The sequence below is a fragment of the Erithacus rubecula genome (assembly GCF_903797595.1).
Source record: "Erithacus rubecula genome assembly, chromosome: 2".
Taxonomy (NCBI): Eukaryota; Metazoa; Chordata; class Aves; order Passeriformes; family Muscicapidae; genus Erithacus; species Erithacus rubecula.
The window spans coordinates 3250376-3273024 of NC_136685.1; the positions used below are offsets into that span (position 1 = coordinate 3250376).

The following is a 22649-nucleotide window of genomic DNA, read 5'->3' on the forward strand; positions in this document are numbered from 1 at the left end:
CAGACCGGCCCAACCCAAGCCAGCCCAGCTCAGCCTAACCCAACCTAACGCAACCCAGCCCAGCCCGGCCCAACCCGGCCCAGCCTAACCCAGCCTAACCCAACCCAACCCGGCCCAGTCTAACCCAACCCAACCAATCCAACCCAGCCCAGCTCAGCCTAACCCTGCCTAACCCAACCCAGCCTAACCCAGCCCAGCCCAGCCCAGCCCAGCCTAACCCAGCCCAGCCCAGCCCAGCCTAGCCCAGCCTAACCCAGCCTGGCTCAAACCCGCAGCACCCCCAGGTGCCGTCACCCCGCTGTGGGTGCAGAGTGTGACACATCTGGGAGAGCAGCGCTGTAAAGTCACAGTCACAGCATCCTTCAGGTTGGGAGAGACCTCCAGGATCACAGAGTCCAACCTGTGGCAGGTCCCAGCCCAGAGCTCTGAGTGCCACATCCAGTCATTCCTTGGGCACCTCCAGGGATGGGCACTCCAAACCTCCCTGGGCAGACCCTGCCAATGCCCAACCACCCTTTCCATGGAGAAATTCCTCCTCATGTCCATCCTGAACCTCCCCTGGCTGTTCCTCTCCTCCTGTCCCTGTTCCCTGGAGCAGATCCTGTCCCCCCGGCTGTCCCCTCCTGTCAGGGAGTTGTGCAGAGCCACAAGGGTCCCCCTGAGCCTCCTTTTCTCCAGCTGAGCCCCTTTCCAGCTCCCTCATAGGATTTACAAGTCACTGCAAGGTGTTTGAGGATAGGGAGGGACCTCTGGAAGTCACCTGGCTCAGCCCTGGAGATCACTCTCAAAGATGGAGATTCTACCTTTAAAATACAAATCATAGGACTGGGGATTATGGGCACCCACTGAAGCTCAGGAGATTCCTCTGAACGCCAGAAAATGGTGAGGGTGGCCAAGAACAGGTTGCCCAGCAAGAGATACCTCCATCCTTTGGGATACTTAAAATCCATTTGGACATGAACCTAGGCAACCTGCTCTGTGTGGCCCTAAATGAGCAAGGAGGCTGCACCAGATGACTTCCACAGAGTGGGGCACCCTGAAAATCAGCACCCTGATTTTGGTGCTGGGGACATGCAAATGTGGAGGAGCAGATGGTTTTCCACAAGATTTCCAAGGCTAAAGGCAGTATGGCCTTGTGCCAGCTGCCAGCACCAAAATCTTTGGCTCCAGAAAATGGATATTTTCACCCAAATACCTTTCAGGAGCAGCCTCTGGGCTCTGAGCTATGCCTGGGAAATGTCTGGGAGAGGCTGATGCATCCTGGATGGAGCTGTGCCAAAGCCACAGTGGTGGGATCAGCTGTAGAGTCACCGTGACCCCAGGAGCAGGTTAATTTATGAGTTCAGAGTTTTTGCCCTCTCCAGGCTCTGCCTCAGCTGCTTCATGCAGGTTTTGCTGCTCCAGTTTTGTCAGAACCGCTGTTTCTTGATGGGTTTATGAGAAAAACAGATGGGTTTGTGAGGAAAACAGAAACACTGCTTGTTCTGAAGGGAGAGGATCCACAGAGAGGCAGCCCAGGAATGTGACTTTGTGACTCTGATAAGATCTCTGCAGCCTGGGTGAAGGTTCAGCACATCCCAGCACAAATCTCACAGCATGTGGGTGAGGCAGTGCCCCCAAAGTGAGCAGGGAAAACGTCCAGGGTGAAAAAGATGGGAAGGAACCTCAATTTTTCCCTGTCATTGCACTCAGGGATATGGATGAGATACAGCTGGCAGCTACCAACCCCCTCAGTGACATCTTGGATTCATTTTCTCTCCCTCTGAGACATCTCCCGAAAGACCCCATGATACTGCACCATCATCTTCCTCATTCCTTAAACTGGGAGGGGATTCTGCCCCTCTGCTTCATCTTGTTGAGACTCCACCTGCAGAGCTGCCTCCAGATTTGGGACCCCCAAATCAGAGGGACATGGAGCAGCTGGACAAAGTGCAGAGGTGACCATGGAGATGCTCCAAGGGCTGGAGCCTCTCCACTCTGGAGCCTGGGAGAGCTGGAAGTGTTCACCTGGAGAAAAGGCTCCAGGGAGAGCTCAGAGCCCCTTGCAGAGCCTAAAAGAGCTGCAGGAGAGCTGGAGAGGGACTGGGGACAAGGGATGGAGGGACAGGACACAGGGAATAGGCAATAGAAGACACAGGAGGTGGGACATGAAATACAAGCCAGGCAGATAGGGATGGTGGGGGGGACACCCCTGCTGTAACATGGACTTTGCAATGTTCCAGACCACCTGCACTTATTTCACTCCAGTGAAAGGTTTTTACCTTGTTTGACTCCAGGGCAGCCATGGAAGGGCAAAGGGCAGCTCTGTGTGGGATAACTGCTCTGCTGGGTGGGTGCTGACAGCCTGTTTTGCACCCCAAGGATGCTGCACAGTGATCTTTTTGATCAAAGAGCTCTTTGGTCATGGGCTCTCAGGTGAGTGGTACCAAGCCACACTCTGTAGTTCATCTCAAACTTCCCTTGCTGTGCTGCAGTCCCTGTTACTCCCTGCCACTGACATTTTAAACCCTGAAATGAATCACCCAGCTCCCTCCAAGTCAAAACCCAGGTGTGGTTGTGTTTGCTCAGGAGATTAGTCCCAGAGTAAAGACTGGACTGTACCAGGCTGGGCTCTCCCTACCCTCTACAGTCATCTGATAGGATTCAAACATGCTTTGTGCCCTCAAACATGTCCTGAATGCCTTAATTCCCCAGCCAAATGTGCATCATAGAATGGTTTGGGTCAGAATGAACCTGCAAAAGGTTGTTCTGGTTTTTTTAGGTGCTTAGAGTTATTACTCATAAAAAGGATTTTCTTTTGTGGATCAGTGTCTCTCTCCACCAAGAAACACCCACACACACCATGTCCACACTGTGCTGCTGAGGAGCAATGCAGCAGCTTTGCACCAAAGGCAACTAAGATATTCCAAGCACCAAATGTAATCCAGAAAGTAGCATGGGTCACCTTTTCCCTGTATTTGCCTGTAATAAAGAATATTGACTTGCTGTTATTGTAGTGGGGTAAAAGAATTTTTTTTTGCACTGTCTGTGCTCATATGGAACTCCTTCTCACTAGGCAAGAATTGATGCTCATCCATTTGGCAAGTTTTAAATAAAAATTCTGCAGATGCAGAATTAGAACACTTAGAACACATTAGAACACTAAGGCTTTCTTTACTAATAGTTCAGAAAAAAAAATAAAACACCTTCATAAAAGCCCTGGGTTACCAAGTTCAGCCTCTGCAACTAGAAAGAAGCACTTGATACAGTTAATTTTGGCACCATCAGCTGCTCCCCACGTGCTGCACAAGTATTGTGAAGCAATTTGGGGTCGGGATTTCCCTGCCTCCTCGTGGTTTGCCTGCAGCAGTGACAGCCCATTGTGACAGTCTGATGGGAGTTACTAATGTGCCTTGCACCGAGTGCTGCAGCTTCCCAGCTTCCCATCAAGGCAGGGAATAAATCCACAGCAGCCCTGGGGAGAAGGATTTGGGGGTGCTGGTGGATGAGAGCTGGACATGACCCACCCCTGAACCCCCCAAGTCCTGGGGCAGCAGGGGAGGGGGGATTCTGCCCCTCTGCTTCATCTTGTTGAGACTCCACCTGCAGAGCTGCCTCCAGATCTGGGACCCCCAACATCAGAGGGACATGGAGCAGCTGGAGCAAGTCCAGAGGATGCCATGGAGATGCTCCAAGGGTTGGAGTCCCTCTGCTCTGGAGCCAGGCTGGGAGAGCTGGGGGTGCTCACCTGGAGAGGAGAAGGATCCAGGGAGAGCTCAGAGCCCCTTGCAGAGCCTAAAGGGGCTCCAGGAGAGCTGGAGAGGGACTGGGGACAAGGGATGGAGGGACAGGACACAGGGAATGGGTGAAAAAGATACTTGGAATAAATTCCTTATAATGAGGATGATGTACACTTCCCTGGAAGTGCCCAAGGCCAGGCTGGATGGGGCTTGGAGCAGCCTGGGGTAGTGGAAGGTGTCCCTGCCCATGGCAGAGGGTGAAACCAGGTGTTCTTTTAGGTCCCATCTAGCCCAAATCACTCTGTGATTCTGTGACTGTAAAGTTGGACATCACTTGCTGAAGTGATCAATGCATCCCACCCCAGGGCTGACAGCAGCTCCCAGGGATTCTCAGGAAGAGGCAGAGATGTTTTGCATACAGATGGGTGATTTCCAGGCTTGAGGGTGGAGAAAATGAGAGAATAGGGAAAAAAAAAAAAAAAAAAAAAAAAAAAAAAAAAAAAAAAAAAAAAAAAAAACCAAAAGAAAAGGAACCAGCTGTCACTTTAGTAACAGCCAAAAGTCATGAGAACAGACGAGGAGACCAAAATAGCAACACCAAACCTCAGCTGTGTTCCTGGGCCCTTTGGACTTCCCTGCAAATGTGGTTGGGTTGCTCCACTCTGGAGCTTTGTTATTGATTCAGCCACTCCTCTGGTTTCATGTGGAATTCAGTTTTCCCTATGCCTGCAGGCACAGCCTGTGTGGGTTTGTTTTGGTTTTCTATTAATTGCTGTGTTGTCCTCCTGCACAGCAGGAAGACAGGATGAATCCCCACAGCATCAGGAGCTGGACCACAACAAGATTTTGTGTTCCCATCACTGTGTTGGGCTGTGCTAGAGGCATCTGGGAAGAAAAACAAATCCATATGCTCTGGGCTGCTACTCTGGGAAGAAAGAAGGTGGTTCCAGCCCATCCAAACACACTGAAGGTCAGAGCTTTAACTCCTTACCCACTTTGCTGTGCTCTCCTGGTGAGGTACCAGCAGCTCCCTGTGCCTTTCAGTAAAGAAATTCCATTTATACACCCTGATAGTAGTTTTCCATGTTTTCATTCTTCACAACTAAGAAAAAAAAACAAGCTAGAATAATTTAAAGATTTACCAGAGTGCACGGGAATAGCAAATCCTTCAAGAAAACAATGTCAGAAATGCCTGAGCTGGGTGAAGATGTGATGGGGTGAAATTCTCCAGCCTATGTTAGGGAAAAGGTCAGGAGAGGGGATTAAGAGGGGCTCCTTCAGCATTAAATTATTTGTGATGAGAGTCAGGACAACAGTCTGTGAGAGTGAATTCAAACCCTAGTTAGGGTTCAGCTCCTGTAACTGCAGCTTCAGGAGAGCTCAGTAAATATAAATCCCTCTAATCCCTTGGAAAATGTAAAATTTATCCTGATAACAACATCTCATAGGTGGTCTCTCTTCTCCACACAATTTCAGTTCTAAAAAGTGACTTCTCCATTCTGAACATCGTATTCCACGTTGTTACCCTTCTATTTTATTACAAATGGGTTTGAAACCTCCACTCCAATGTGTTGCTTGATGATCAGGGGACACTCCATCGAATTTGGGCTACTCTCCCCCTGTTTTTGGAGCTGTAAATGAGCCACAAGCCTCCCCCCTGCCCTTCAGGGGTGAGGCAAGGCTACTCAGCAGACAGGAAAGCAAATAGATGGCAACTTGATAATTGAACTGCTGCTTGAAAATTGACATTTAGTTGAACTAAGAGGAAAAAAAAAAACCCAACAAAAAAACCAACAAAAATGATAGCAACAACAACAAAACCCCACAACATCCCAGAGTCTTAGAAGGATCACAGAAGGATCTCAGAAACCAAGTACAGGTGGATGCTGACACACAGAGGTGTGAGGAGGGGATGGGAAAATCCACACTGGGTGCTGTTGAAGTGCTCTAGCCAGAACCCCTCATACAAAATTCACCCATGAAATTTCTCCTGCACCCACCCTTGGTCCTTCTGTTTCTCTGCAAGCCTTGCAGACCTGGCTCTCTGTGTGCTAAGTGCTTAATTCCTGTTTTGGGTTTTTTTGTTTTTTTGGTTTTTTTTCAATGGATAGGAAGTGCTAAATGTCCCTGTGAGCTTGTGCTGCCTTTTCACCCTGTAACCTCCAGAATGCAGCAGGGAGGTGAACCCAACCTTGGGCACAACCCTGGGGAGTCCCAAAAGGCTCCTGCCTTCTTCCCAGCTGTCTCCACCTCTCTCCATCCCTCCTCGGCCTGCCCTGCTTCCCATGAATTATTCAGGCACGCAGCAGTTGCTATAGGGCGTTGTCATGAATAACAACAGCGCTATTTTTATCCCGAACTCCTGTTACCTTGCGGCCAGGAGCTCCTGGCAGGAGGAAAAACGCAGCAATCCACAAAGTCTCTGCGGGCTGGGATTTATTTTGGCCACCCAAATGTGGGTGAGATCTTGTGCAGTTGGCATAGATGTGCCTGAATCCCACCCTGGTACCCGCTCTGTGGTTTTATATATATAATATTTTATGTTTTCCACCCATATTTTATTTTTCTCACCCGTATTTTATCTGCACTGAAGCACGCAGACTGTCCATTGCTGGATTTAATATTCTTCCTGATGCAGAGGGAGAAAAAGCATCTCAGAAATGAAATCTTGCATTGGGTTCTGAAAATTTATTTGGGATAAATCATATTTCGTTTGGTGACTTACATGGATTCCTCCAGCCAGTTTTGATCCTCAGTGGATGATGTGCCCACTTTAAGAAACCAAACAAAACCCCTAGAAGTATATAAACATAAATACAAAATATAAACAAAAATATATGGAAATAGAAATAGAAATAGAAATAGAAATAGAAATAGAAATAGAAATAGAAATAGAAATAGAAATAGAAATAGAAATAGAAATAGAAATAGAAATAGAAATAGAAATAGAAGTGCCAGGGCCACACAAATAGTTCCACACCAAAGGTTTTCTCTGTTCATTCTTTGTGCTTTTTCCACTCGTGAAAACAAGAAATGTTCATCAAATCAGAGGGAAGGGGTGGATTTGAGGAGCAACTGGAGGGAAATTGGGTCCTGCTGAGTGTATAGAAGCAGGGAGGGTATTCCAGCTGCAGGGAACATCTCTGGTGCTAGCAGGGCAACCTGGAAGATTAAAGAAAAAAAAAAAAAAAAAAAAAAAAGGAAGAAAAATGGAAAGGAAAGAGAAAAGAAAGGAAAATGAAAATGGAAAGGGAAGGAAAAGGATAAAAAAAAAAGGGGAAAAGGATGAAAACAGCAACAGAGCATAAGATCATTTATATCTGCCAACCTGCCAAACTGAATACTCCATCAAATTATTCCAGAGGAGCTAAAAGGCCTAAAAAGGAAACTGAACTTTCACTTTGACACAGAGCAATGTAAAAAAAAAAAAATAAACCTCTCAGGAGCAGGACAAACTTGCGCTGCACAGATCCCAACCTGGCTACAGAGTTTCCAGGAGTTTCCAGCGAGTGATCCGACCCAGGCACACCAACAGAAAACGGGAAAGGGAGCAAAGGTTGTTTCCTGCTCCTCTTCCGAAACTCCAACCGCAGCTGCTCCCTCTGGAGACATCAGGCAGCAGGAATTCTGTGCCTCAGCTTTTGCACAGCCCAGCAGATCTCGGGGTGGATATTCATTCCCAGGATTAATCCTGGAAAAACTGCTGGGAGCTACAGTATCCAGAAAACGCGGCCAAGTTTGTGTGCCCGGTATGCCTTGCTGATGAAAATAGTTTTGTCATGCTTTTTATTCTTTTTCTATTTTTGAATAGAGTTTAGATAAAGATTTTTAAGGGATACTGCAATGTTTTTTGTTTTTTTTTTTTAAGGGGGAGCAGCAGGTTTCTCTGTAGGCAGCAGCACCTTTTGGATTCTTAGGAGACTTAAAGGAGGCTTGGAAAAAGGAGGGAAAGGGAGTTTTTGCACAAGCAGATAGTCATAGGACAAGGGGGACTGGTTTTTAAGTTGCCAGAGGGCAGGGTTAGATGGAATATTGGGAAAAATTCTTCCCTGTGAGGGTGGCGAGGCCCTGGCACAGAGTGCAGAGAAGCTGTGGCTGCCCCTGGATCCCTGGAAGTGTCCAAGGCCAGGCTGGATGGGGCTTGAAGCATCCTGGGATGCAGTGGAAGGTGTCCCTGCCCATGGCAGGGGTGGAATGGGATGAGCTTTAAGGTCCCTTCCAACCCAAACCATTCTGTGATTCTAAGAAAAGTCCAAAATCGCCTTTTCCATTCCAAATACCACGGGACCTCTGCATTTTGTGTGTTCACCCCCAAACTGCTGGAATCACACCGGGATCACGTTACAGAAAAAAGCAACGCCCACCCAGCCTGTAGGGGTGAAAACACCCGGAAACGGAACTCCCCAAAATACAACATAAAACACCCAAAACCCTAAATTAGCTCTCTATTAGCTTTTACTGGGTTTTTTCTTGGTTTGGGAATTTATCTGGGTGGTTTTGTTCTTCTCGGGTTTGCTTTTAAAATATTTTTTTTTTCCTAAAGCGGCATTTTCAGCTCCCCGATAACTTCCAAGAGCCGGAGCCGGGATCCAATCCCATCCCTGGTACCCCCTGACCCCACCCCCGCACTTTGATAGGTTGAAGTTCTTGTTCATCATTTTTTTAGCTGTCCCATTGGCTGATTCTTGCGCTACTGACCAATCAGCAGCGGCGGGGGGCGGGGCGGAGGCGGGTTTCCCGCGCTGTGGCGGGAAGGAAGCCGCGTTTGGCGCGAAACGGGCGCTCGGCGGGGGCGGAGCGCGGGTTCTGATCGGATCGCGGGGCCTGAGCGGATCGCGGGTTCTGAGCGGATCGCGGGGTCTGAGCGGATCGCGGGTTCTGAGCGGATCGCGGGTTCTGAGTGGATCGCGGGGTGTGAGCGGATCGCGGGGTCTGAGCGGATCGCGGGGTCTGAGCGGATCGCGGGTTCTGAGCGGATCGCGGGGTCTGAGCGGATCGCGGGTTCTGAGCGGATCGCGGGTTCTGAGTGGATCGCGGGGTGTGAGCGGATCGCGGGGTCTGAGCGGATCGCGGGGTCTGAGCGGATCGCGGGGTCTGAGCGGATCGCGGGGTGTGAGCGGATCGCGGGTTCTGATCGGATCGCGGGGTCTGAGCGGATCGCGGGGTCTGATCGGATCTCGGGGTGTGAGCGGATCGCGGGGTCTGAGCGGATCGCGGGGCCTGCTCTCGGGGCCAGCCCGGCTCCCCTCGGCTCTCACCGCCTTCCCCGGAGCAGCGGCAGCGGCAGCAGCGGCGCAGGGACCCGTCCCAGGGCGGCCGGCAGAATGGCGGCGCCGGCGGGCGGGCTGGAGGATGCGGAGCTGCGAGAAGCGCAGCGCGATTATCTCGATTTCCTGGACGATGAGGTGAGATGAGCTGGCTGCTGCCTGCCCTCCATGCCCTCCGGGGTTGGGGAACACCTGATTTGTGTCCCCGTGTCCCCTCCCCACTGTATCCTCGGGGAATGGGGAGCATCTCATCCCTGTGCGTCCCCGCCCCATGTCTGCTCCCGAAATTCGGGAGCATCTGGTCCCTGTGCCTGTCCGTCCCCCCTGATCCGGGTCCGCGGGAGTTGGGAACCACCTGATCCTCCCCGCCCTGTACCCCAGAGGATTGGGAGACCCTGGTGCCTGTGTCCCCCCATTCCTGCCAAGGGTTATGGAGCAGCTGATCCCTGCGTTGCCCCTTCCTGCTTTGCCAGTGGGATAAAGGGGATCCAGCTCCTGCGGATTTTTTCACACAGGCGGACATGCAAAGTGAGTTGCCTTTTGGGTGTCTTTCCCCTATTCCCACTTCTAGGAAGACCAAGGGATTTACCAGAGCAAGGTCCGGGACATGATCAGTGATAACCAGTATCGGCTCGTTGTCAGCATCAACGACCTGCGGCGCAAGAATGAGAAGAGAGCCAGCAGGTGGGTGTGGGCACTGGGCCTGAGAGGGGTTTCAAAGGTCCAGCCCAGGTTGTGCAGGTCATTTGTCACAAGAAAGCACCAAACCTTGTCCTCTGTGAAAGCCAGGGCCTCCCCACCCTCACAGGGAAAAATTCCTTCCCAATATCCCATCAAACTCTTCCTTCTGGCAGCATGAAGCTATTCCCCCTTGTCCTCTCTCTCCATAGCCTTGTCCTAAGTCCTCTCCAGTTCTTCTGGAGCCCCTTTAGGCACTGGAAGAGGCTCTGAGATCTTCTCCAGGCTGAACAACCCAGCCTTTTTGAGGATGCTCAGTGCTATTTTGCACCAGCCTTGCCAATCTGGCCAGGATCATGTGAGGCTTTCTAAATATGCTTGGAATTACTCCCCTCCTGGCTGTTGGTGCCAGTGCACTCATACAGAACTGTGATGGATTTAATTTTTTCACCTTCTGCTTCTGTTAAACTTGTGGAGCAAGTGAGGATGTGAGAAGGGTGTTGAGAAGTTGCCCCACGTGCTTTGTCACCTCCCTTGCTGCAGGCTCCTGAGCAATGCCTTCGAGGAGCTGATCGCCTTCCAGCGCGCCCTCAAGGATTTCGTCGCCTCCGTCGACGCCACCTACGCCAAGCAGTACGAGGACTTCTACATCGGGCTGGAGGGCAGCTTTGGCTCCAAGCACGTGTCCCCACGGACACTGACTGCCTGCTTCCTCAGCTCCATTGTCTGCGTGGAGGGCATCGTGACCAAATGTGAGACTGGAGCACACCCGGGGGCTGTGGCGTGGACAGGGACTTGGGATGAGGGTCTGGAGGGGCAGGAGAAGGGGGAATGGCTTTAGGCTGACAGAGGGTGGGATTAGATGGGATATTGGGGAGGAATTGTTCCCTCTGAGGGAGGATGGCCAAAGAAGCTGTGGCTGCACCTGCATCCCTGGAAGTGTCCAAGGCCAGGTTGGATGGGGCTTGGAGCAACCTGGGATAGTGAAAGTTGTCCCTGCCCATGGCAGGGAGTGAAACTGGATGATCTTTAATATTCCTTCCAACCCAAACCATCCCATGATTCTGTGTCTTGACCATCTGGGCTGTGAAGTTATGTTGAAGGTCTTGAGTGTTGGGATCATCTTTAAAATCAGCAAATCCATCCATATTTGACAGCAAGTTGTGACCCAAGTAATTTTAATGTTGGAGACCCTCTTGGGAGCTGTCTGCTGACAGAGGGGTGGGACATCCCAGCCCCTAACTCCTCTCTTTTCCACCCCCAGGCTCTCTGGTGCGTCCGAAAGTGGTCCGGAGTGTCCATTATTGCCCAGCTACCAAGAAAACAATCGAGCGCCGCTACACAGACATGACCTCCCTGGATGCTTTCCCATCCAACTCCATCTACCCTACAAAGGTGAGGTGAAGCAGCAGCAGGTTCCTCTAGGGAGAATGTGCCAGCTGGTGAGCCCCAGCTTCCATCCCAGCAGCCTTGTGCAGGTTGGGTGATGCAGCCACTGTTCCCCCTGCTCAGCTGGCCCCACCTCTCCTCCCTGCTCTCCTGAACAATGCTGCTCACCTCTTAATTTGTGTTCCTGCTCTAGGATGAAGAGAACAACCCACTGGAGACAGAGTTTGGCCTCTCAGTCTACAAGGACCACCAGACCATCACCATCCAGGAGATGCCTGAGAAGGCCCCAGCAGGGCAGCTGCCCCGCTCGGTGGATGTGGTTCTGGATGATGACCTGGTGGACAGGGTGAAGCCTGGGGACCGTGTGCAGGTGGTGGGGACATATCGCTGCCTGCCAGGGAAGAAGGGGGGCTACACTTCAGGCACTTTCAGGTGGGTCTTCCTTGGCATTCAGCCCCCTCTGTTTGGCTGGGTCTGTGGGATGTGGCTATCAGAGAGCTGGGTCAAACAGTGAAGTGGTTTGTGCCTTGATCCTGTTTACCAGATGTGCTGAGTTAGAAAGGACCCACAAGGATCATTGAGTCCAATTCCTGGCCCTGCACAGACACCCCAGCAGTGCCACCCTGTGCAGCCCTGAGAGCACTGTCCAAACTCCTCTGGAGCTCTGGCAGCCTTGGGGTGTGCCCATTCCCTGGGGAGCTGTTCCAGTGCCCAAACACCCTCTGGTGGAAGAACCTTAACCTGATATCCAACCCAAACATCCCCTAACCCAGTTCCAGCCATTCCCTTGAGTCCAGAGGTCACCAGAGAGAGATTGGTGCCACTTCTCCACTTCTTGTAAGGAAGCTGTAGACTGTGGTGAGATGCCCCCTCACAAAGTGTAGCTGTGACTTCCAGCTGTGCCCAGAAGGGTTTGGATGCTTTTAAAAGATGCTCCACTGATGGTCCAGCACAGTCAAATCGAGGCTCCTACAGCTGTAGGACCCACCCCCTTCCAAGGCTTCCTAGAGCAAGTGATGGCCCTGTGCAACCTTCTGCTGTGTCTCTGTGGGGTTTGCAGAGCTGACCATAGCTGTGTCCCCTCTCCAGGACCATCCTCATTGCCTGCCATGTGAAGCAGATGAGCAAAGACGTCCGGCCTCTGTACTCTGCTTCAGATGTGGCCAAGATCAAGAGATTCAGCAAGAGCCGCTCCAAGGTACCTGAGTCTTGTGTCAGGCATGAAGTTTCAGCTTGGCATGTGGCTAAGGAGTTGGGTTGCAAGTAACTCTTCAACCCTCTTAGCAGGTTGTTGGATTTTCTAACTCATTTTCTTGGAGTTTTCTGCTTAGATTGTGATCAGGCACTGTTGTTGTTCTTGCTGCTTCTGTACTGCTTGCACAGTATCTTTCCTGTTGTCAGCTCTGCTGTGTAGTGACCCTACCAGCAGATTTCCAGGGAATTTTCTCTGCAGAAGAAACACCTCTCACCCCAGACTGAGATAATGAGGTTCTGCCCCAGTCTCTCATGCTCAGAGCCTTTGCAGCACAGAGAGGTGCAAGCCTTGCTCTCACTGCTTCCAGTGCTTGTTTGGGTGATGGTGACAAGATGCTCCTGGACTTCAGATCAATCCCACTGTGAAAGAAAACTGGCCAACAATCTTCTCCTTTCTAAATAATTTTCACCATGTGGCTCTGTGATAGGAATAAGCTGAAATTTGGGCTGAAATGGAAACTTTTAAAGTATTGCTTGTTGTTATTTGCTCCAGCCCATGTGACAGGCCATTCTCTGCCTTCTCTGCCTTAGGATATCTTTGACCAGCTGGCCAGATCCCTGGCTCCCAGCATCCATGGGCATGAGTACATCAAGAAGGCCATTCTCTGCATGCTGCTGGGAGGGGTGGAGAAGATCCTGGAGAATGGGAGCCGCATCCGAGGAGACATCAACATCTTGCTAATAGGTGTGGGAGGGCTGGGCACCCTGGGTTGGTGTGTTGGGGATGAGGTGGAGGATTCTGGACTTAGTTTTGTGGAGTAAATGAGGTTAGAAAGGACATCTGGAGGTCCCTGGTCCAGGGATGTGTGCCAGGCTGGGTGGGTGTCACTGGTAGGTCAGGATGCTTTGGGACTTGTCCAGTTGGGTTTGAACATATCCAGGGATGGAGATGTGTCCAAATGCACAAGAAAGATGTGGACCTGTTGGTGTGAGTGCAGAGGAAACCTTGGAGAGGAGTGCAAGGACTAGACCCCACCAGCTCTGGAGCCAGGCTGGGAGATCTGGGGTTGTTCAGCCTGGAGAAGTCTCCAGGGACACCTTGGAGCTCTTTCCAGAGCCTAAAGGGACTACAGGAGAGCTGGAGAGGGACTGAGGACAAGGGCCTGGAAGGACATGACACAGGGATGGGTGGGATATTGGGAAGGAATTCTTTGCTGTGAGGGTGGGGAGACCCTGGCACAGGGTGCCCAGAGAAGCTGCAGCTGCTCCTGGATCCCTGGCAGTGTCCAAGGCCAGGTTGGATGGGGTTTGGAGCAACCTTGGACAGTGGAAGGTGCCTGGCCCATGTCAGGGAGTTGAAACAAGGTGACCCTTAATGTCCTTTCCAGCCCAAACCATTCCATGGTTCTAGGGCATCCCATGACCTTTGTGAGCCCTTAACCCAGTATTTGCTCGTGGTCAAGGAGAATTTTGTTTTTGTTTTCTTTTGTCCCATTGGGGTTTCCTATATTCTGAATTGTCCCCATTGCCTCTTGTCCCGTCCCCATCCCTCAAGTCTCTTATCTCCATTTTCCCTATTTCCTCCCATGGGATTATTGATGATGTTGGGAAGATCATCTGCTTACCTTATTTTTTGAAGTCTTGAAGTATATTTATGAACAAAACCCTTCTGTCCCTTTTCCCCTCCACCCCCCTGTTCTTGCCTCCCCCAAAGCAGACACGGGGTGATGGTGCAGTTGGTACCCAGGGGATGATATTTATTTTTCCTAAACATGCCATTCATTCTCCTTGCCAGGAGACCCTTCTGTGGCCAAATCCCAGCTGCTGAGGTACGTGCTGAGCACAGCACCCCGGGCCATCCCCACCACGGGCAGGGGCTCCTCCGGCGTCGGCCTCACCGCTGCCGTCACCACAGACCAGGAGACAGGTGAGGGGATTGGGGGGATGGCTTTAACTCCTGGGAGGGCTCTGTGACATCCAGGGATGCTGATCTCAATGCTCTGGAAGGTCTGTTCCAACCCTAGTGGTTTTATGGTGTTCGTTCTGCAGTGACACTTGAAGGACTTGCTCCAACCAGAAGCTTTATGGTAATGATCATTTGTGATCATGGGATCCTGTGTTTTGGGATATTTCCTCCACCTCTCTTAGGTTTTCTTTACTCCTCTTCCACTTGGTGCCACATCTGAGGGCTAGCAGCAGCCTTCCTTGTGGGAAGACATTCCTAACCCTAATCCTTACCCTAAGCATCTCTGCTGTAGAGTTGGATTGGAGAGCACCCCAGAAGGATGCCACTGCTCCTCAAGGTTCACCCTCATCCCAGGGGTGATAGATATGGCAGGGTGTTGGAGTCAGTGAGTCAGAGGTCTCTCTTAATTAATTCTTCAGAGAGAAATCAGAGTGGAGGGATTGAATTAAAGCCTTTGGTTGGATTGAAGTATATTAAGCCACTCACACGTAAAGTGGACATTTAAGTAGAACCAAGTCAGTAATTTTAGAGTGAGTTGTAATGTTTTTAGTAAGTGAAAGGGTTTAGATTCCAGAGTAGCAGAGTGAGTTCTAGTGAAGGTTGAAACAAACTGGTATCTTCAGTGGCTTTTGCCAGAGCTTTTAGCCATTCTCTTATTGCCACTGCATTTGCCATTGCTGTCTGCACACCTGTTGAGCCTTACAATAAGAAGTGCTTTGTAACAAATAACCCTTTTAACTATTAGCTGCTTGCTGATTTAAGCTAACCCAACTAAGCAGGAGCCAAGAGCTCAGAGCTGGTGCCTGGAGCCCTGGAGGTGGAGCAGCCGCACAGCAGGGTGGGGTGGGTGTGTGGGGTGGGTGTGTGGGGTCAGTGTGTGGGGTGGGTGTGTGGGGTCAGTGTATGGGGTGGGTGTGTGGGGTGGGTGTGTGTGGGTGGGTGTGTGGGGTGGGTGTGTGGGGTGGGTGTGTGGGGTGGGTGTGTGGGGTCAGTGTGGTGGCTGAGGCTGTTGTGTCCCGCCCAGGGGAGCGGCGGCTGGAGGCAGGAGCCATGGTGCTGGCAGACCGGGGCGTGGTGTGCATCGACGAGTTCGACAAGATGTCGGACCTGGACCGCACGGCCATCCACGAGGTGATGGAGCAGGGCCGGGTCACCATCGCCAAGGCCGGCATCCAGGCCCGCCTCAACTCGCGCTGCAGCGTCCTGGCCGCTGCCAACCCCGTCTACGGCCGGGTGAGTGCGGCCCTGACCCTCCCTGCAGGGGGGAGGAGGCTGGTGAATTCCAAATGATCCCCCCGGAGCAGAGAGTTGGAGGCATGGCACAGCAAAGACCTTGTTGGTTTGGTGGGTGTTGTGGCTTTCCTAGAGGAGAGAGGAGCTCCTGGGGTTTCTCACCCTGTTTTGGTTCTGCCTGGGTGTTAGGGCAGCCCAGTGACTCTCGTGCTGGTGATGAGCTTCAGTCTTGATGTCTGATCAGGGATTGCAAAAAATACTCATTTTCTTTGGGAATAAGAGCCTTGCAGGATGGGGAGAAGTGGCTGCACTGCTGCAGCAGGCTGGGTTTGGTAGGGTGTCCAGCTGCCAGGACATCCACATCCATCCACATCCATCCACATCCATCCACATCCATCCACATCCATCCACATCCATCCACATCCATCTACATCCATCCATCCATCCATCCATCCATCCATCCATCCATCCATCCATCCATCCATCCATCCATCCATCCATCCATCCACATCCATCCATCCATCCATCCATCCATCCATCCATCCATCCATCCATCCACATCCATCCATCATGCCTCCATCCTTTCAGGCCTTGCTCCAGCAGGTCCCCCACCCCTCCCTGCAGCCTGGACTGACCCCTGAGTGTCTCCTGTGACCCCTCCCTCTGTCCCTCCCCAGTATGACCAGTACAAGACGCCCATGGAGAACATTGGCCTGCAGGACTCCCTGCTCTCCCGTTTTGACCTGCTCTTCATCGTGCTGGACCAGATGGACCCTGAGCAGGACAGGGAGATCTCAGACCACGTCCTGAGGATGCACCGCTACCGCAACCCCAACGAGCAGGATGGGGATGGTGAGTGCCATCCCTGCTCAGCCAGGGGCCACCCCTCGGACAGCTCTGGGGGCTGTTTCTGGGGGCTCTTACAAGTTGCTCCAGTTGGTAAAATCCTGTTATCTGTGACATTCCCCTTTGCAGCCATGCCCCTGGGCAGTGCTGTGGAGATGCTGGCTACAGATGACCCTGACTTTGCACAGGAGGAGGACCAGGAGCTGCAGGTCTATGAGAAACATGATGACCTCCTGCACGGGCCCAACCGCCGCAAGTGAGTCCTCACACCCTGGAGCTCCCTGAGGGTGTCCAGCCCTGTGGGTTCAGGGGTTTGGCCTGAGTATCTACAGTGCCAACAGCTGATCCATGGGTAGGATGCTAAGGGAGCCTTGCTTCATCTCTGTGCCAGGCAGGTGGGGAACATCTGGAGCTGAATTTCCTACACAGGGATGTAAATGGATGGGAAGCCCATCCCCAGTGTGGGTAATGTGTGTTGTCCTGCTTTGAAGGACAGGTGTCTGCCAATAAAGGCAGGAGCTTCTCTTTGAAATGGAGAATGTAAAGCCCCTCCCTCCAAATTACTATTATAATTTTGAAATTAAGGGGCTCTCAGGCAAAGATAGGGGAATTAGGAATAACAGTTTTTTACTAGGAAAAGTAAAGTAGGAATACAGTATTACAAAGAACAATCCCAAACCCTGCCAGAGTCAGAATCCAAGCTGACACCCGTCAGTCAGTCAGGGTGGTGGCACAGTCCCATTCCATGGTGGCTGCATCCTCCTGCAGGGGCAGATGTGGTTCAGCTGGAGCAGTGCTCCTGGAGAAGGTGCAGTTTCCTCTGAAGGTCCAGGGATGATGTGGAAAGGTCCAGTTTTCCTCTGGAATCCAGTGGAAAGAAAAGTAACTTGGTGTCCAAAATCTCAGTTTTTGTCTGGGTAGGAAAGGCTTGGCTCCTCCCCTGGCTGGAGCATCTCCCAGTGGGATGATGGAATTTTATCAGTCATGCACTGGGACTCAGTGGCCATGAACAGGAGATATCTCCTGGAGGGAGGATGGGCTGTGGGAAGATAAAGATGATTGCCCAGCTGGTTTAAAGATGGCCCATTAGCAGAGAATATGTGCCAAGAGATCAGGGTCACTGCCCCAGCAGGTTTAACAGATGGGGACAGAATACACATTGCTGGCCACATCAACCCAACACGTGTGTGTATGTGCATTCCTGCAGGGAGAAGGTGGTCAGCATGGAGTTCATGAGGAAGTACATCCACGTAGCCAAGATGATCAAGCCCGTGCTGACCGAGGAGTCGGCGAGCTACATCGCCGAGGAGTATTCCCGCCTGCGCAGCCAGAACGAGACCAACTCCGACCTGGCCAGGGTGAGCAGCTCCCCCTTGGGCCAGGAGCAGGGAAACTGAGGCACAGGCCTCTCTTCTTATTGCACCTGGATGTGGCACCTCTGGGTGACACCTCTGTCTGTTCCCCCAGACTTCCCCCATCACAGCCCGGACCCTGGAGACCCTGATCCGCCTCTCCACAGCCCATGCCAAGGCCAGGATGAACAAGACTGTGGATCTGCAGGATGCTGAGGCAGCTCTGGAGCTGGTGCAGTTTGCCTACTTCAAAAAGGTAGGGGGAAGGTGTCCCTGTGTTCCCAGGGGAACCTGAGGTTGTCATGGGAAAAGTTGGACTTGGTGCAAGCTGCTGATGTGAACTTTTCAGGACACAGTATGGGATCGCTTTGGGATTTTGGGTGCTTGGGGTTGGTCCCTAAAAGCAGCTTGAGTGAAAATGAGGTCTGAGTCCATCCTGCCTTTGCCACACAGGTGCTGGAGAAGGAGAAAAAGCGCAGGAAGCCGGTGGAGGATGACTCAGAGACTGAGAAGGAGGAGGATCAGGAGTCTCAGGACAAGGAGGAGCGCAGGACAAGGAGGTAGGAGCCACAGCAAGGCAGTGGGAGGACATGGTGCAAAGGGCACCAGACTCTTCTGAGGTTGCCACAGACCTTGGGGAAATACTCCAAGTTTTGCTCAGCCAGGTGGTTTGTTCCATCCCATTTGTAATAGAGGGACATCATAATTTCATGTGTAAGGAGCTGGCTGGTTAGCACTGGCACAGGCTGCCAAGAGAAGCTGTGCCTGCCCTTGGAACTGTGGAAGTGTCCAAGGCCAGGTTGGATGGGGCTTGAAGCAACCTGGGATCGTGGAAAGTTTCCTTACCCATACCAGAAAGTAGAACAAGATGATGTTTAAAGGTCTTTTCCAATCCAAACCCCTGGGTGACCTCCTCTTTCCCCCTCCCAGAAGGAAGAAGGCACGCACAGAAGGTGAGGAGGGTTCCTACGACCCCTACGACTTCAGTGATGCTGAGGAGGAGATGCCACAGGGTGAGTCCCTGGGTTTGGTGACATCTGGCTCCTTCAGGGGGCTGCTGAGTCTGCACAGCCTGGGAGCAGCAGTGCTGCTGTCACCTGTGGTCCCTGGTGTGGTACAGGACCATTCAGAGCCACAAATTTATATAGGATTAGATGGGGTACTTGGAAGGAATTTTTGGCTGTGAGGGGGGAAGGCCCTGGCACAGGTGCCCAGAGAAGCTGTGGCTGCCCCTGGATCCCTGGAATTGCCTAAAGCCAGGCTGGATGGGGCTTGGAGCAACCTGGGATAGTGGAAGGTGTTCCTGCCCATGCCAGGAGTGGAACTGGATGAGCTTTAGAGTCCCTTCCCACCTAAACCATTCTGTGATTCTATTGCCTATTAATTTTTTTCCATCCACTTCCAAACTGCAGCATAAATAACAGTATTGAGAGGCAGTTTGTCATCACCCCCCATCCTGAGCCCAATACTTTTGCTCTCTGGACACTTGGTCACCAGGCACAGGGTGAAGATAACTCTTCCTTCTGCTTCAGTTCAGGCACACCCTCCGAAAACACCCGAAGGCTCAGGAGCTGGGGAAGGGAAGAAGCTGGAGTTGGCTGAGCCAAGGTGAGTGGGGCTGTCCCTGTGTGTCCACCTCCCTCTGGGCTCCAGGCTGATGTCCCAAGCTGGAGGTGCACCTGTGATGCTCCCAGCTGTGATTTTTTGCTTTCCTTCTGCTGGAATGGGGAAAGGCTGAAGCATCCTGGGCTGGAGGTGGAAGGATTTGTGTGCATTCTCCAAGGGTGACTCCCTCTCCCCTGACCAGGTTGAAAGCATTCAAGGCTGCTCTCCTGGAGGTGTTCAAGGCTTCCCATGCCCAGTCTGTGGGCCTGAAGAGTGTGATGGAATCCATCAACCAGGACAACCCCGAGCCCTTCTCAGCTGCTGAGGTGAAGCTGGCCCTGGCCCACATGCAGGATGACAACCAGGTCATGGTGTCTGATGACATTATCTTCTTAATCTGAGCCTCTGGGTGGAGGAGCCTGAGTTTTTCATGGACTCTCAGCCTGGAGACTCTCTGTGTTTGAATGCTTCATGTGGCTGAGCTGGATTTTGGGGAGCTCAAGTCTCTGCATTTCCTTGCTGAAGAAAAGAGCCAGGAGCTCTGGAAGTTCTTGCTGTCTTCAGAGTGGAGAATTTGGGAAGAATTTGGTTTCTGCAAGATGAGGGGAAAAACCTGGGAGCAAATTGTCAGTGTTTTTAATGTATTGTTTTTAGCTTTGGTGTTCAAGGGTTCCAGCTTTTAAATAAAAAAATCTGGATTTAGAAATCCAACATTCAGTAGCGGTAATGGGGAGCAACATGACAGCTCCACTGTTAATGAAGCTTTGATTTCCCCCTTTTTTTTCCATTTTGCCCCTATTATATAGCCTAGATCTGCTTGTCTCACAAGGAGAAGCCTGTCCTGTTGGTTCTGTTCTTCCCACCCATCCTGTGGAGGGTGATTCCTGCCAATGCAGGGCCAGGTGTAGTCTGACCTGAGTCAGCTTGAATTTCCAGATTTCACACCTCTAATGGGGTTTTTTACCCAGGGAAGGGAGGTCTCAGAGCTGCCCAGGGAATGTGTCCCTGGCACAGATGGATTCCATCTCTCCTGCTCCTGCCTTTAGCCTGGGATCATGTGCTGGGGATGGCAAACTTTCAAGAAAAGCTGAACACACAATCAGATCAGTTCTGGCTGCTTGTGGTCCAGAGCTGCTGAAGGTTTGGGGTTTTTCTTTAATTTCTTTTTCTTTTGTCCTGGTGAGTTTGAGCTTTGTAGAAACCCCTTAAGAGGTTTGCTGTTGTCACTGCCCATCTCCAGACACTTGCACAGCTCCTGCTCCTTTTCTGGGTGCCACAAATCTTTATTTGGGTTATAAAAATGTCTGTATTGTTCACCCCATGACTGGCTGTTTAGGAGGATGTAGGATCCCACTCTGGGGATACAGCTGCAGTTACACAGGTGGGATTTGTGCTGCTGTGGAAGGAATTCAGCTGCCTGGTGAGCTCTAAATGCCAACACAGCCAGGACAGCAGGGTTGGAGGGGATGTTGCAGGTTTGAAGCCTCCTGAAGATCTCTGGGTGGGTGTATTGTGCTGGTACAGAGGAACCTTGGACCTTCAGGCAGGGACTGGCTCAAAACTGCAAAGACTGGTGCAAGTTAAACACAGATCCTCTTTGGAGATGGGGTGGAAGAGCTGGGATTGTTCAGCCTACAGAAGACTCTGGACAGATTTAAGAGCCCCTTCCAGTGCTTAGAGAGACTCCAAGAGAGCTGGAGAGGGACTGGGGACAAGGGATGGAGGGACAGGACACAGGGAATGGCTCCCACTGCCAGAGGGCAGGGATGGGTGGGATATTGGGCAGGAATTCTTGGCTGTGAAAGTGGGGAGGGTCTCTGAATCCCTGGAAATGTCCAAGGCCAGGTTGAACGGGGCTTGGAGATAGTGGAAGGCGTCCCTGCCCATTCCATAATTCCTTGATTTTGTGTTTTCCCTGCTCTTAGAGCTGGGCAAGAGCTAATACTGAATTTCCCGTGAGAGGACACCAGGAGGAGCTCCAGGGTAGATTTCCCTCTCCTGCAGCCCCGGGCTGTAGGCTCTGGGTGTCCACATCCCAGTGTGCTGGTGACCACCTCTGTCCATCCTTTGCAATTTGATTGTCAAAGAAAAAACTGCCAAAGGTGTCTGGAGAGGCAGGAATAAGCTGCTGGAAGTACAAGCCATGTCCTGAGCTGCAGCTGAAATTTTATTTGATGCTGTCATCTGGAGATTTCAGAGGCTGCAATTTCAGCCTTTGGCTGCTGTAGGCTGTGGAAATTTCTCTGAGCACCTGAGATAGTGGGAGGTGTCCCTGCCCATGGCAGGGGGTGGGACTGGATGGTCTTTAAGGTTCTTTCCAACCCAAACTCTTCTGTGATTTTATCATCCATGAAAACCTAAGTGTGTAACATATCCTGTAGTGCATCAGTGCTGTTTCCTTATGGGAACTCAAGAGTAGAAGAGTTCTTGTAAGTGGAATTAAAATTCTCTTTTATCTCCAACTCTCCACCCCTTCTCCAAACCTTGATGTGAGAAGGGCAAGCATTTTGAGAACTTTATATTTCTATATATATATAAAAAAAAAAAATCTTTATGAGGGTGGGGAGGCTCTGGCACAGTTTGCCCAGAGAAGCTGTGGCTGCCCCTGGATCCCTGGAAGTGTCCAGGACCAGGCTGGATGGGGCTTGGAGCAACCTGTGATAGGGGAAGGGGATTGGAACTGTATGAACTTTAATGTCCCTTCCCACCAGAGCCATTCTGTGATTCTATAAATAAAATTATTTTTCCTCCCTTGCAATGATTCATATTTGGCGGCCTATTTTTCATTAACTTTTTTCAGTGAACTTCAACTCAAGCCAAGTTCATTTGTAGGAAATTGTGGGTCAAAGAGGGAATCCCTGCTGAAGTTACAAGCTGTTGAAGACACCAGAAGTGAGTGGAAAGTGGTGGTGGGGGTTCATAACCCAGAATTTGGTGTGATGACATCATTGCTTCACACATAACCATTTCCACCCAACCCTGTTCCTGCACAATCCAACCCATTTTCATGGCAGTGCCCTTTCTTTTCACAGTGAGCACCCAAGGGGAAAAAAAGGAGGTCAGCTTCTGGGCTAAAAAGTGGATTTCTGGTAATTCTACCCTCTCTTGCTCTGTGTTGCATCTCGGTGATGTGCTGGTGAATATCTGGGACAGTCAGAATAGGAACGTGTGTCACAGCCCTGGTGTTGCCTCAGGTGGAATTGGTAACCTGAAATGTGACAAATGTAGATGAGGAGAGGTGCTGGGCTCTGAGATGTCAGACCACAAACTCATGACAACATCCTGCAGTGATGTAAAGCATCAGTCACTGGAGATTTCTGCTGCTGTGATTCAAGAGTGGTGACAGAGCAGGGACCATTAGTCTCTTCTCCTTGGAAAGTTCTATGAATTTGTAAGAGGT

The 22649-nt window shown here is 51.3% G+C and overlaps 1 protein-coding gene across 3 annotated transcripts; it reads left to right on the plus strand.

Moving 5' to 3' along the window:
- Nucleotides 1–8450: 8450 nt before the first annotated feature.
- On the plus strand, nt 8451–20822 carry MCM3 (minichromosome maintenance complex component 3). Of its 3 annotated transcripts, none has more exons than XM_079298195.1 (19): nt 8470–8517; nt 8716–8759; nt 8927–9124; nt 9558–9670; nt 10208–10416; nt 10929–11059; nt 11247–11485; nt 12143–12251; nt 12839–12992; nt 14043–14174; nt 15238–15446; nt 16124–16298; nt 16422–16548; nt 17500–17650; nt 17760–17900; nt 18098–18204; nt 18575–18657; nt 19177–19252; nt 19452–20291. In XM_079298195.1, exons 3-19 carry the CDS (start codon nt 9044–9046, stop codon nt 19648–19650), a joined length of 2436 nt encoding a protein of 811 aa, XP_079154321.1. In that variant the 5' UTR covers nt 8470–8517; nt 8716–8759; nt 8927–9043; the 3' UTR covers nt 19651–20291. The 3 variants fall into 3 exon arrangements, with proteins under 3 accessions (XP_079154319.1, XP_079154321.1, XP_079154320.1); XM_079298194.1 differs by lacking the exon at nt 8716–8759 and adding an exon at nt 8777–8831 and having other exon boundaries at nt 8478–8524; XM_079298193.1 differs by lacking the exon at nt 8716–8759 and having other exon boundaries at nt 8451–8547; nt 8909–9124; nt 19452–20822.
- Nucleotides 20823–22649: the final 1827 nt, after the last annotated feature.

What these genes read in the sequence shown, in the direction of transcription:
- MCM3 (XM_079298193.1), top strand. Translation starts at nt 9,044, where the DNA reads ATGGCGGCGCCGGCGGGCGGGCTGGAGGATGCGGAGCTGCGAGAAGCG. An exon ending in TCGATTTCCTGGACGATGAG is followed by an intron (nt 9,125 to 9,557) that starts GTGAGATGAGCT and finishes TCCCACTTCTAG; the next exon opens with GAAGACCAAGGGATTTACCA. An exon ending in GAGGAGCGCAGGACAAGGAG is followed by an intron (nt 18,205 to 18,574) that starts GTAGGAGCCACA and finishes TCCCCCTCCCAG; the next exon opens with AAGGAAGAAGGCACGCACAG.